Below are 15346 nucleotides of genomic sequence, written 5' to 3' on the forward strand. Positions count from 1 at the left end.
GCCTTCTTGTGCAGGAGGACCTTTCGGGTGCTACAAGATTTCACTCCATTATGGCGTAGTGTGTTACCAAAGGTGTTCTTGGTGACTGTGGTTTTAACTGCTAACAAGCTCCTCCCCTGTAGGTTTGGGGTGATCCACCACCTTGCTCACGATCGTAACGCCATGGGGCAAAATGTTGGATGGAGCTCTAGATCGAGGGCAATTGATGGTAATTTTATATTCTTCCATTTCTGAATAATTGAACCAACTGATGTCCCCTTGTAACCAAGTTTCTTGCTGAAGGTCTTGTACTCCATTCCAGCCTTGTGTAGATCTACAATCTTGTCCCTGAAGTCCTTTGACCGCTCTTTGGTCTTACTCATGGTGGTGAGGAGGTTGGAATGGAAGAAACTGATTCTGTGGACAGGTGTGCTATAATTATACGCATTATGAGTTGAAATCAGGAGTATCTGTAATTGATTGTAATCTGTGTGCCACATGGGCACACAGCCACAGATTTCTGGCAGGGTTTAAGGTGATCAAATACTTATTTCACTTAATGACATGCAAATCAATTTATAACTTTGTGGGGTTTTTTCTGGATTTTTGGTTTATATTTTCCCTCCATTAAAATGAAACTACCATAAAAATTAGAGACTGTTCATTGACTTGTAAGTGACAAATTTAGCAGGGGATCAAGTAACTAATTGAAACAAACTCCATCACATAATCAGACTTTGGAAGCTCTATGACAGTTTGCGTGTTGCTGAAAAGACCCAAGTCATCACTACTGTTGTATTTTTCCAGTTGTCAAATATGATTGAAATCATCATTTTAACTTTTGTTGTTATAGCATTATTGTGTTGGGTAGTAGATGAATGCACTTGTGCAGATGCACCTAAGGGGTCCTCTTTGTTTAAATGAAGACCACCACCTTATAGCACGTTCTATCACATGATAGTAGCATTACCATGTAATGTTTTTATGTACAGTGGGGTTAACACTGTTATAACTCTTGAGTGCTGGGCTGAATTTAGATCAGCTCTTTTGTTGTTGCTGGGTTTTTTTGTTTGCTTGTTTTGTTTTTTGTTTATCTGCCTGTCATCTGTCTGTCTGAATGGAGTAGATGATAGGAAGCGCCTTTGCTTGCCTGCTTCAGCTAAGTCAGAGGTAAGACTGTTTCCTGTGTGGACGTGTTTATATGTGGTTGAACTTAATATGTGTATGTGAGTGTGGGTGTGTTGATGCAAACATCTTCACCTGTTTGTTATTGTGTTTACTGTTTTTTTTTTTTTTTGTAGACTCTTATTCATAAACAACTTCTCCTACATTTCCCAAAATTCACAGCAACCCAAGTAGTTTAATTCTGGTTTTGAGCGATAAAATTACAAAGTTCAGTCACACAGACTGGCTGCTTGTCTCATTTTCAGTCTCTCAAAGATGTAATGACAGCGTGACTCACTTCTTCTTTAGGTTCCGTTTTGTACTGGTCTGGAATAGAACTGCAATCTCATGACAGTTTGAGCACTGTAGTTTCAACATAGGGCTTTGTTCTGACTGATTAAATGACCTTTGACCACCAGTAGAGCTGAGAACTTATGAAAGCATTTTAAAACCCCAATCAACAAAATTTGTAAATATTTTTTTTTTTAGCAGATTTAACTGTCAATGCTATAAATGCAACTTTATTAATTAGAGATCACTGGAATTAAAGATTATTTAGCTAATGTTTTTTATACCTTCCCAAATAAGATTACAAATCCCAAATGATTATTTATCCCAAAATAAGAGCTCAGAGATATTTCAAAATGGCTGATGATACTTCCTTTCCAAACTTTTGATTGTACTTTATCCATCTACAGTACTAAAATATGAGAGTTCCATGTTAGTCATTTCTGAAACATGGTGTTTGTGTATTTGTATGTGTGCAGGACTCAGAGGGTGTGGCCATTATGCTGGGTGTGTGCAGCAGTGGCCTGCTGGTCTACAGAGATAGACTGAGGATCAACAGATTCTCATGGCCAAAGATCTTGAAGATTTCATACAAAAGGAACAACTTCTACATCAAGATCCGACCAGGAGAGGTAAGAACACACATCTTAGCACCCCAGAGGAAGAAACACCACCATTCAGCAAACTGTGACTCACTATATATTCACTCACTAACATATTCATCAAAGAATAAACATGAGGAGTGGCAGGAATACACTGATGAGCCCAGCAACACCAAAACATTTGGCTGTGATCCACTCCACTGCAAGCTGGAGGCCACCACCTGATGAAGCCAAAATAACCACATCATCTACAAAAAGCAGCGAAGAGATTCTGAGGCCACCAAATCAGAAGCCTCTAGGCTATGCCTAGAAATTCTGTCCATCAAAATTATGAACAGAATCTGTGGAAAAGGGCAGCCCTGGCAATGTCCAAAACCTCCCGGAAATGAGTCTGACATATTGCTGGCAATGTGGACCAAGATCCTGCTACCCACTTCGAATGTTATCAGTCCATTAAATGTTATCAGACCCATAGTTAAGGGCCAGGAGGGGCCGTCTCCACCTCCTAGCCAGTCAAAAAGGTTGTTATCATCGTTTTAATCGGAACACTGTTCTGGTGTGACGTGGACTGGTGTGGGTGTCTGGAGTGGATCAGCAGCCAGCTACCACTCCAATTCAGCCATTCGAATGTTATCAGTCCTTAAATGCGCTTTATTAACAGTTATCACCCGCATAAGTATAGTTCAGACTGGCCCTGCTGTAGGCCGTTTCACTAATTACAGCGGAATCCAGATCCACTCCAGACACCCACTCCAGTCCACATCACACCGAAACAGTGATCCTTGATTAGAACAATGATAACAACCTTTTTGCCATCTAGGAGGTGGAGACAGCCTCCTGGCCCTTAACTGTGGATCTGATACTGTTCATAACGTGCATTTAATGGACTGATAACATTCAAATTGGCTGATCCTGCTGCGTGTACAGGGACAGAATGGCATGCAACAATGGGCCAGACCCCCCCCCCCCCCCCCCCCCCCCCCACACACACACACCACACACACACACAGGATACCCCAAGTCCACAAAACACATGTAGACTGGATGGTCAATTTCCCACACGCTTGAATCCTTGAGCAGATAAAGAGCTGGTCTAGCGTCCAGGATGAAAGCTGCATTGTTCCTCTTGAATCAAAGTTCAACTAATGAACAAACTCTCCTTTCCAGCACCCTGTCATAGACCTTCCCAGAGAGGCTAAGGAGTGCAATCCCCCAATAGTTGAAGCACACCCTTCTATCCCCTTTCTTAAAGATGGGAACCACCACCCTAGACTGCCAATCCAGAGGCATCGCCCCAGATTTCCTTGTGACGTTGCAGTGGCCTGTCAACCAAGATATCCCTACAACATCCAGAGGCTTTAGGAACTCAGGGCAAATCTCATCCATCCCAGGGGCCCTGACACCATGTTCTTTTACTATCTTAGTGACCTCACCCCCAGTGATCGACGAGTTGTCCCCTTCATCCCCAGACTCTGCTTCCTTGTCGTGTCAGTGGGATTAAGGAGGTCTTCCTTCCACTGCTGACTATATCCTCAGTTAAAGTCAGCAGTGTCTAGCATTCAGGATGAAAGCTGCATCTGGTTCAGGGATTACCACCACGAGGCATACAAGATCATACAATAATTACAGAGAAAACCCAACAATCAAAGCAACTCTATGAGCAAGCACTTGGCAACAGTGGGAAGGAAAAACTCCCTTTTAATAGGAAGAAACCTCCGGCATAACCAGGCACGGAAAGGAGCAGTCATCTGCCGCAACAGGTTGGGGGTGAGGGGAGGGAGACAGTTTCAATTCAATTTTATTTTATTTATATAGCAACAAATGACAACAGTCACCTCAACTTGTTTTATATTGTAAGGTAAAGGAGGTTTTCAAACCGCAGTGATTTTCTCCCCATGTAAGTGTGGGTTTTCTCCAGGTACTCCGGTTTCCTCCCACAGTCCAAAGACATGCACTCACTGGGGTTAGGTTAACTGGAAACTCCAAATTTCCCATAGGTATGAATGTGAGTGTGGATGTTGTCTGTGTCTCTGTGTTAGCCCTGCGACAGGCTGGCGACCTGTACAGGGTGTATCCTGCCTCTCGCCCTATGTCAGCTGGGATAGGCTCCAGCCCCCCCGCGACCCTGAACAGGATTAGCGGAAGTGGATGGATGGATGGTCAAATGAGCAAGCACTTGGCAACAGTGGGAAGATAAAGCTCCCTTTTAACAGGAAGAAACCTCCAGCAGAACCAGGCTCGGGGAGGACAGTCATCTGTCCTGATGTTGGGGCTGAGGGGAGAGAAACAGGACAAATGACATGTTGTGGAAGAAAGCCAGAGATTAATAATAACTAATAATTAAATGTGGAGTGGGGTATAAACAGAGTAAAAAGAGTTGAATGAAAAGAAACACTCAGTGCATCATGGAAAACAATTTCTGTCTCTGTTTCCAGTTTGAGCAGTTTGAGTCAACCATTGGTTTTAAGCTGCTGAACCACAGAGCTGCTAAGAGACTGTGGAAGGTCTGTGTGGAACACCACGCCTTTTTCAGGTCAGTCAAGGTCATGATACAGTGTGTGGTTTGTTAAAGGTCATGAAGTTTGTGATGAAGTTTTAGAACATATGACACAAAATAACCAGGAGACACATTCATGTGACAGCTGTCTTCTTTCTCTAACCCCTGAACTCCATCTCTCTCCCTGGTCTTTCCTCCCTCTCTCTCGGCCCTTCACCCTATCTGTCTGCCTGTTTCCTCATCTCTCTTCATCTTGTCTCTCCCTATCTCCATCTCGTTCCCTTCCCTACGTGTCTTTCCTCTCTCAGGCTTGTATCACAAGAGGAAACTCCTAAGAAGTTCCTGACTCTGGGTTCAAAGTTTCGTTACAGCGGTCGAACTCAGATTCAGAGTCGCAGAGCCAGTGCTCAGATATCCAGACCAGCGCCACATTTCCCACGATGTATCAGCAAGAGGAGCATGTTAAGCCGCAGTCTAGATGGAGGTGATCATAATTACTACACTACTTATGGTTCTCAGAGTGTTAGTAACAGTCCACCTAGTAGTTCTGTTCCCATGGGTTGTTCTCCGCTCCTTATTCTAGTCCCAGTAGTCATAATACTGGACACTGTAAACAGTTTGAAGTAGAACAGGTCATTATAGCTCTAGTCATTAAACGGTGGTTCTTCTAGTCTCAGCTACAGTACTGGTTTGAGTAGTAATACTAGTAGCAATAGCATTATCCAGCTGTACCAGGTTTGTAAGTCTAGTTCTATCTCGTATTTACTGGTATAGCTCTAGTACTGAAGCCTGTACTACAAAGGAGGGCAGTGAGACGTATTTTTTTCAAGACAAGCTGGTCGGTCCATTTTTTTTAATCTGGTGCCAACTCTGCCCCTTTAAGTGAATGATATTCACTGTTTTGTGAACTCTGGGTGTAATTATGGTTGTTGGTTTTGGTGAAGCCACAAAATGATAATAGGTATTATGAAAGCAGTTACCATGTTTCTTTGTTAACCCATACCATACAGGCTTTGTGCACATTCACATAAAAGGGGGCATATGACTTGCTGATTGGGTGTCACCTTTGGAAGAAATAGGTCAAAGAGAGATATGGAAGATATAAAAATTTTAATAAAAGTCAGTTCAGGTGCTGTAATGTTGCGATTTCTTTAGGAAATTGCAACATTTAAAAATAATTTTGTACATTAGAGCAGTTAGGAAAAATAAATTCATCAATTTAAACATGAAGTACATTCAGGTGTGAAACTGTTGCACAGTGAGGGAGAGCTGGAAGTCACCAGTTTCTGAACTGTCTAATAGGTCACTAGAAGACAACAATTAATACTAAACTAAGACTGCTCAACTGGACAGATATTATGGCATATAATAATTAGTGAAACGTAAAGTATTTCTAACACTAATAACTGCATGTTTACAAAATTATACCACCAAAACACATGCTGGGTAATGCTTTTCAGCTGGGTATCATAACAGTTAGGTAACAGCTTTAAGGGCTCTGTGCTACATTTAGGAACAGAAAAGATCGATGAACACTTGTTTTGTCATGCTGCTTTGCACAGTGCTCTTGTATATGCTGGCTTTTGTTGTGGGCAGATCTGAAGCAGCTCGTACAAATTACTGGGAACCAGGTGAGGCAAAGATAACAGCTTACAGGTGTTAATAATTTGTGTCATGGAGTTTGGAAGAAAAAATCCATATAGAGTTTTTTCTATGTTAATGAACCGGATGTTGACTTTGAAAACAACGGTACCAAGTGGAATTATATCTAATGGCCCCTTCACATAAAAAGCAGTATGTACTGCGCTGATTGTTGGGTTGAGGGAATGGACCAAATTTGTGTTGACCACTACATTCTACCTGTATAACGTAAATTTTCTGTGGCCCTCATGGTCTTTATGTGTACCGTATGTGCCTTCTCCATGCCATTATTTGTTTTTATTGGTCGTACAAATGCAGTGGGCTGCAGTCAGAGTTCACTATGCAAATGCTGGCCAGATGACATCTTTTGCTCGATGCAAAGGCAACCATTCACGACCAGCACAAGCCATTTGAAATAATGGGTTTCCAGCCGCAGTGATGCCGTTATCATGCTGCATGTGATGGTTCTAAAAAGTAAAAGGAGTTTTCTCCCTCATATTGTAGAGTCTTGAGTTGTGAGCTGGTGCTCTTAAAGTTGAAGTGCATTGAACCGTATAAAGCAGACTGTAAATTACTGACTCTAAAGCCAAGTGCAGAATATTTAACCTGTGTATGTACTGCCTAAGAGTAAATCCTCTTTTTCTTTTTGTGGATGGGTGGGGGATTATTCTATTTATATTTTATTTGGTTTTTATAGTGATATTTAAGAGTTTTTTGGTTTTCTATATACTTCTGACAAAAGAATGAGCCACTGTAAACCTGCATTAGGATCAGATCCACTAGTGCATGGATATGAACACTAAAACCATCCAGAATTGTAATGAAGTACCCTGGTAGAAATATTTGGTCATGCCCCCCTAGCGCTAGTGAAAATGTATTGCTTACAGCCTTAAAATGACACATTATATGTTGAGCATAAGTTCCTCTAGAGTTCTAGCTAGGTTTAAAGAAAGCCACCTTCATGACACTGAAAACTCTGGCTTTGGGCTTAGCATACCTCACTAACCTGTTAGTCTTATGTTTAGGTTCAGCACTCAGTGACTGGTCAGTTCATTGTTCAGTATTTGACCAGTTTGTGATTGGTTCTCAGCTTCACAGACTGGACCTACCTCCTCTCCGATTGTCTCTCAAGCCATCACAGCTTCCCCCAAAGCCAATGGTGGTGCTTACACAGGTAGTGCTCAATACTGCAGTGGTACTGCTGCTGGCTGCTGTGGTACTGCTCTGTGATTGGGCTCCGATCGCTTCATTCAGCTTGTTCAGGAATGCATTGTACTTAGTGACTCTGCTTCATTCAGATACACCTGATAACAGCTGTAAATTTCTGTCTAAATAGCTTTCCACTTTCTGTTGATATGTCGTCAGACCTGCATCCTGTTTTCAACACAATGTATTTGTCACATGCAGGGTTAAAAGAAGCATACAAATGAATAAGCCTGTTGTCCAGATCATTAGCAGATATTTTATTAATCTCAGGCCTTAAACTTCAGGATGTTTTAATTCTTCTTCTTCTCCATCTTAAGATGGAGTTTTGTGACTGTATCCAGTGAGTCCAACAGGAAGAAGGTCTGACTGCACAATTATGCTGACAGTCCTTCTTAGCATAATTATGTACGCACTGTTAGTGTTAGCACTAGTAAACAGACAGCTAACAGAGGTCAGTGAGCCATGATATGCAAAATAACATCAGGTCATGGCTTGGTGGTGGTTCTGAATGCTGATTGGCCCAGGCTGCTCTGCATGCACCCTGAGCTCTTTATTGGCTGAGTGTACCATTACCCTGGCACCGAGATGTCTTGATGCTTTGCTACTAATGAGGACAAAGACAGCTTGGTTGAGCATCACAGTGGTTGCTACGTTTATTGCCGTACCTGCGGACATAATAGTGATGACATTACAGCTGGTGCACTTCTGTGTGTATATAGATATGGGCTCTGGCTTGTATGGAGCATCTAAAGCCATCGCCATCAGTGATCTCATCACCACAGTAACACCTGAGAAGAGAATGGAAGAGAGCAGTGAAGGTCAAGGTAAGAAACCATTTCAAGAGATGCTGTAACAGGTAACCGAATCTGTCAGAATAACTAAGCCCCTGCCTTTCTCCTTTTTCCCCTTTCATCTTAGTTGAAGAGGTGCAGGAGGTGGATAAAGTGAATGAGAAGGAGCAGGAGGAAGAGGAAGAGGAGACCAAAGACACTGAGATTTCACAGCAGAGTATTCTGACTCCTCCGAAATTAGACACCAAAGTAACTTGTTTCACCTATCAACCCAATCTCATTACTCTTCCAGTACCTCTGACTGCATTAAAAAAATTTTGGCCCTTTTCACGCTCATATTTTTATTTGGAGGGACTACAAGTTTAGGTTTGTGTGCCTTAATGGTTAAAAAAAAAGACAATTTTTTGCACTGTACACTGTACATTTTTGATGCTCAAGATTTTTCTTTGCCACTGCCTAATGGCTTTGGCAGGTGCCAAGAGCTTCTTTATGTAGGGGAAAAACCAGCTGATGTAACGGAAAAATAAAGTCACATCTACCAGTGACAACATTAAATCTTTTGAGTCTAAACTCATACATTTTGCAGTTTCTTTTCTGTCACTGCTGACAGGCCTGCATCTCCTGGTTTTGGTTAGATCAGTCCGTGGAAAATCAGAAAGCATATTTATTTACATTTGTAAAACAAATTTCACAAAGGCTGCTTTTTCATAGAGCCCATAGGATTACACACTGATGCCTTGAAGCGTATGAGTATTACGAGTTGCTTCTGTAACACCTCTCGGCCCTCTCCTGCTTCTCGCTTCTTTTTCTAGTTTCACTGTCATTGCTCTGTAAGCTGGTGTGTTTCAGTGTAAGGTTCTCTGCCTACTATAGATATAAAGCTTTTAAAAATGTCATCAAACATTCTTACCACAGTTCTCTATGTGGCCACCTTCATCTTTTCCTCATACATCCATGTTTAGAGAGCTCTTTAGCGCTGTCTATACAAACCCTGATTTATTTCTTCAATAAAAATATTATTAGTTGCAAATAGAGTTCATCCTAGCAGACATACTTTACACATCTAACCTAGTAAAGTTACAATTTATAAGTGTATTTATTTGTAGCAGAGTTTTAAAATTGAGTCACTGCCTTTCAGTAGTAGATGTGAAATGTGGCGCGGTGGTGGCCCCTGTTAATATCTGCTCTGGACCAAACAAAACCTGCAGAAGTTTACAGCACTGTACAGTACAGTTTGTGTAATTTCTCCATTTGTTTTAACAATCTCACCATATGTCCATATATCTGTCCATATGTATACATGCAGATGTTTGTTACAGTTTGAATGCTCAGTTAAAGAGCAACTTGCAGGTAAAAATTTCCCTTAATTCATATGCAATATTTTTTTAATGAACTTTGAATGCATGCATTTTATATGGTGTACAAGACATAAAGGCTGAAATTCAGATTAAAAATTGTGCATTTTAATGAGGACAAGACATCAAATCCACAGCTTCCCTGACAGGAAGACAGTTGTTTTCATGTGTGGGTGTTTTATGCAGGTGAAGATGGGACTTCACTGCTGCTTCTGTCGTATAATAACGGCATGCACGGCTCTTTTAAGACAGGAGGATTAAGTTCCGGAAGATCCGAAGTCCTGAATGGGATTTAGAAGCCAGAACTATGTGATACTAATAGCTAACAGCAATGGTCAGCAGTGGGTGAGAAATTCAGCTTAACAAAAACATGCTTCTTGTTGCTGACATTGGCTGCACTCTCTCCTGTTATGCTACAGTCAAACTCTGGGATTTTTGAGGGTGACAGATACTCAAAACTTACAAAAACAACTGTAAATGTTATTTTAGGCATGCGTTGCTCGGAAATCTGCTTATTGCTTCATTTTCCTGCACATTTATCCACTGAGGTCCACAACCTGCAAGTTGCTCTTTTTATTTTTTACATCTTGAAATCCCAAAATATTTCAGAGCAGAAGAAGAACTAAGTGGTTATGATGTGGCAGTCACATTTGCATTGGTGATTAAACTAAAAGTTGTTTTGCTTGTTTACCTTTTTGATTGTTCAGACTGAGCTAACTGACACTGCTGTGGACGATGACCTGACAGCTACTGAGGTAGACATCTGTGATCATATGGTTAATAATTCCATTGTGGAAAAACTTGTTAACATTCCCTCTCTCTCTCTGCCTACCTATCTTTATGCATATCTGTCTCTCTGACAGTCTGACCAGGATGAAGATTTGAAAACTCAGGCAAGACCTGATTTTATTTTTCTTCATATTACCATGTGTTAGTTGTCGATCTCCTCTTTCCTGTGTTGTGTGTTTTGTCTCATCTTACCTGCCTTTTTTCCTTCATCTCTTGTTGCTCCTGTTTCTTGTCTTTCTCTCCTCTCCTCTGTCCTACCTTTAGGGGACGTTGGGTAGTCCAGAGGAGATGCAGAAATCTGAGAGCACCATCAGCGCTCTCAGACGTTCCTTTTTAGAGGGAGGAGAAGGAGGAGGAGGAGGAGGGATGACAGAGTGGGAGAAGCGTCTGTCCTCCTCACCTCTCCGGAGAGCTGACGACTCCCCAATGATCGAACCTCTGGAGCCTGACGAGGTAAGACAGTCACCATATGGCTGGACAGGGTTTTGCGTCATGTGGCACCTGTTGTTCAAACTAAAATATTGCAGGTGCTGGTAAATTTTCTTCTGTGTTGTGCATTAATTGTAATGTACATCACAGTGTTTTAGTATTTTGCCACAGTTTCTGGGTTGAATATTTCTATGAAATCTTTGGGGTGAAAACTTTTGAGGCACTTCTTTTTTCTTTTTTAATGTGGGTGTGTCAGAAAAGTGTTCCAGTTTACAGCAACATGTGCAGTATTTTAAAAAAGCAGTGCTCACATGCATAAAGGTGTTGCGCCTATAGTAAACTGGGTTGTGGCTCTATTATCCCATTTTACTGTGGGCATGTTGATAAGAAACCACCACTGCAGTGTGCAATCTTTTAAATGCCAGGGTTGGAGTCTTTCAATAATTTTGGAAATTCTTTATGGGCCCAAGCTAAAGAGCCCACGTGAAAATAGAGAAACCTTTAGCCCCCAGCAGAAGAAGGTGAAAACAGATCTGTTCTTAGGTCACATGGCCATGTGTTTGTTTGTTTGTTTCCTGCTGCTGCCAGTATAAACATATATAAATATTGATCAATATTTTCAATATCTTGAGCTTCAAAGCAGCTGAAAGAGGCTGTTACCTTAAGATCAGTAGAAACTTCCTAGAAGTTTAGTTCATTCTCAGTAGAATTTAACCCCCTTCGGTCACCGTGTACATAGTTGTGTACATCACTTTCGACAGTTATATATTGTACTGTAATGTTCATTTTCTGACATTTACTACTCCTGGTAGATTATGTAAGAAGATGATGAATTTTTTTCCACCAATGTTCCTGCATCGTGACCGAAGGGGTTACACCGAAACTCGCTGGAACTTGGGTAGAACCTCAGTCTAACATGGGGGAAAATATAGGGCACAGTATTTTCCCTATGAACACTTCAACATTCCAACTGGGGAAGTGAAGCATGGTCAGTCTCCTCTTCCTCCTCAGCCACAGCTGCCCCAATGAGGTCAGTCATAGGTCACATGTAATTTCTTTCCTTGACACAGGAGCTGATATGCATCTGCTTGGCCTCACCTCACCACTCTGAGTCATTAAACTGGACCTCCCCACTGTATTTCTGTTGTTGTTGCCTTATGGAGCATTTTAATGGATTATCTGACTAATATGGGTTGCTACATGATACAGACCACCCAACCAGTTTTCCTGTAGTTTTAGAAAGTGAAATTCTAGTGTTTTATTAGACAGTTATATAGTGCTAATTAACCATAATGTACAGTTTATGTATTCAGCTTGCATGGTAGTCAGTGGTTACTGTTAACATAGCCCTGCATCCTTTCACAACTGAGCAAAATAAAAAAAAATAATAATTGGCATTGGTCAAAACATTAAAGTTACTGTTTCAAAAGGCTAAATCTAGTGCGTGATGTCGAGATGACTACATCCATCTTTTACACTGTCTATGCTCAGGAAATGAAATGCAACATACCACTGGCCTCATATGACACAGGATTTCTTGCTTAGTCTGTGCTTATTTGATGTTACTCACCTGTACGCTCCAGGAGGGCGGGTTCATGACAAACCAAGCTCCTCCTCAGCCATTCAAAAAGAAGAGCTACACAGTGGGGCGGAGTTACTGCACAGCCTCTGGCAAGGTTTTTACAATGACGATCTTGGATGACATCTCTGATGCTACTGTGACAACAACAAGTGTTGAACCCCACCAGCAAGTTCGGCGCTTTTCACAATCCACCACTGATGAGGAAATCCCAGGGGAACCACTGATCATCATCCCTGAGGTAAAGACTCAGACCTCAACTTTGGAGCTACCACCCAGAGTCTGTGATGTCAGCAGAGATATCATTAGTGTGGCAGAGACCAGGAGAGGTGGAACCAAAACTCTAGAGCTTGGTGGGGGCAAAGTCTCCGTGAAGTCATCTTTGTCTCTCCCCACCCCCCCTACATCCTCTCTGGACAAGCTAAGCCCCAGCAGGATATCACCTTCCTTGTCAGCAGTGGTATGCTGATTGGCTGGTTGGTGGTTGGCATGAAAACAAGCATGAAAAGAGCAGCCTGACAGCAAAATGTTAACCTCCACCACACTAAAACAGGAAATATGGCTTAACACTGGCTCGTCTGAGCTAGTTCAAACTGAACATCTTGAGCTCCAAAAGACTGCCGATACCTGATGATCCAGCCTATCAGGAGACCAGATTCTCTACCTGGTGAACTAGGTCTCCTGGTGGCCTGAAAAGGAGTTGCTGCAGGAAAAGAGATTTTCCATCAGAAGTGTTATCATATTTTATGCTAGATTGGATAATGATGAATTTTCTATTCTGTTGTGATTGGTTGTTTTGCGGTCAAAAAATATATTGGTGCTAGAAAAGGTGGTGCTGCGTGAGGTCTTTTGTGGTGTTGGGTACTTGCTGCTGAGGGAGATAAGTTTAGATAAGTTTGAAAAACGTCAGAATTGGGATCTTCTTAATGAAAGAACACATGACTCCAGCAGGTTTCTCTACCCTCCTAAAAGAAACATCAGAGCTGAGAGTTATGGTATCCCAATGCTGTCAATTCTTCTAAATTTCTAAATTTGTATGAGAATTGAAAAGCCCGATGGCTGTGGGTACAAATGAACAAATGAATATTAAATGGACTAATATTTTACTGCACTTTCTTACTCTTATAGAGCACTCAAAGCACTTCAAGCTCAGGTCCTCTTCCAGAGACCTTGAAAGTCCTGTGCGGTATCTTAGCTGTTAGTAGGGCTGCACTTTTCTGGACAGAGATGTTGTTCCTGGAATCTGCTAGAGCCATTCCCCTAGTTTGGTGGTCACTATCCTGAGTCCTATGACTTATATGTCCCTATGACCACGGGGACCACTGTTACCTTCACCTTCCACATCCTCTCTAGCTCTTCTCTCAGCCCTTGGTATATGTCAAGCTTCTTGTGTTCCTTCTTCCTGAAGTTGCTATCAATCAGTATTGCTACTTCTATCACTATGGCCTTCCTCCTCTGCTTGTCTGGTTAATTAGCCATCACCACTTTGTCTGTCTGTATCTGGAAGCCCCACAGGAGCTTAGCTTAGTCATTCTCACCCACCTTTGGGGGCGTATCCTATTTTGACCTTGGGACTTCCAGGCCATACTTGGCACAGATTTTCTTGTATACACTATGCCACCCACGTGGTTATGGCGCTCTATTTATGCCCTGCCTGCTAGCATCTTGCACCCTGCAGGTGCTGGATTGTCTCAGGGGCATCTTCACAGCCTGCACCTGTCGTAGATCCAAGCCACTATTGATCTTGTGGTTAAAGCTTGTTCCTGTGCTGCCATGACATGTCTTTCAGTTTTCTGTTTCCAGCTTTGTCCAAGCATTGGTAGGATTTTTCAATTTTAGCCACTTCTTCTGCCTGTGGTACATACCATGCAGGGTCATGTCCATCCACAATGGTTCCAGTTCTTGTTTCTCTTCTTTCTCATGTATCTGTTGCCTGAGATATTCACTAAGCACATGATCAGTTGTGTCCCCCATCCTTATGTAGTCATGGATCTTTATTGTGGAGAACATCTGTTTTTTTTTTTCTCCTGGCTTCTATGTCTCTGGTATACCTCTTCAAGCTGTTAACTAAGGCTGTGAGCCTTTGCTTGGTGGTTTATTAGGCCTCAGGTATGGACAGTTTGTTGTACTTCTTAGGCAACCCTTTCTTCAGCTTGGTTAACTTCCCTTCATACTGCCTTCATCTTAACCTCTGCTCGTCTTTTTCATTGAGGGTACTACTCCTTGTGGCTGTTCGTGATATAGCCAAGCATCTAAAGGATCACTGGTATAGATCAACTGGTTGGTTTCAGTGATCATCGCAGCAGGGGTTGTCCATAGTTTTGGTAATCGGACACTGACGGTCCAGATTTCCAGCTTAGCCATGATTTTGTCTTTCAGGTCAGCTGGCTTCACATTCAATGTACCACTTGGTCTTGGGGCTTGGTACCTAATCTCGGAGTGTGATGACCTGATGCCCTGGTTGCCCTTTGTCATAGCATTTGTGTTGTACCCCATCAATCTCTAGTTCTGACAGCAGTTGCTTCTTGCAGCTGTTGGAACACTGAGCTACTAGTTGTTTTGATGTTAGTCTAGATCAGGGATCCTCAAATCCAGGCCTTGAGGGCCGGTGTCCTGCAGGTTTTAGATGTGTACCTGATCCAACACACCTGAATCAAATGGCTGAATTACCTTCTCAGTATGCAGTCAAGTTCTCCAGAGTCCTGCTAATGACTACTATATTTGACTCAGGTGTGTTGAAGCAGAGACACATCTAAAAAGTGCAGGACACCGGACCTTGAGGCCTGGATTTGAGGATCGCTGGTCTAGATGTTGGGTTTCAAAGAATCTGTAGGTCTCCTCATCATGTAACCCCTGTATGTGTAGTAGCATTCCATGTTCCCTATTCTCATCTCATGTGCAGTCATGCTGTATCCTTTTTCCAGTAGCCCACTTATTGTCAGTATGTTCTGGTTCCTCAACACCTCATACTTGTTAATTCACGTGACATCTGACCCAGTATTGCTTTAATTATATCTTTGTCACTC

At 42.1% G+C, this 15346-nt stretch overlaps 1 protein-coding gene across 1 annotated transcript in view; it reads left to right on the forward strand.

Moving 5' to 3' along the window:
• LOC115799905 (band 4.1-like protein 3) overlaps nt 1–15346 on the forward strand; it is an 84723-nt gene that overhangs the window by 41033 nt on the left and 28344 nt on the right. Inside the window, 11 exon segments of the mRNA XM_030757199.1 lie at nt 1106–1132; nt 1135–1149; nt 1911–2063; nt 4469–4566; nt 4839–5014; nt 7262–7345; nt 8097–8201; nt 8296–8417; nt 10231–10278; nt 10387–10416; nt 10577–10765. Coding sequence (XP_030613059.1) covers nt 1106–1132; nt 1135–1149; nt 1911–2063; nt 4469–4566; nt 4839–5014; nt 7262–7345; nt 8097–8201; nt 8296–8417; nt 10231–10278; nt 10387–10416; nt 10577–10765 — 1047 coding nt within the window.

This window comes from Archocentrus centrarchus, chromosome 20 (genome assembly GCF_007364275.1).
Source record: "Archocentrus centrarchus isolate MPI-CPG fArcCen1 chromosome 20, fArcCen1, whole genome shotgun sequence".
NCBI lineage: Eukaryota > Metazoa > Chordata > Actinopteri > Cichliformes > Cichlidae > Archocentrus > Archocentrus centrarchus.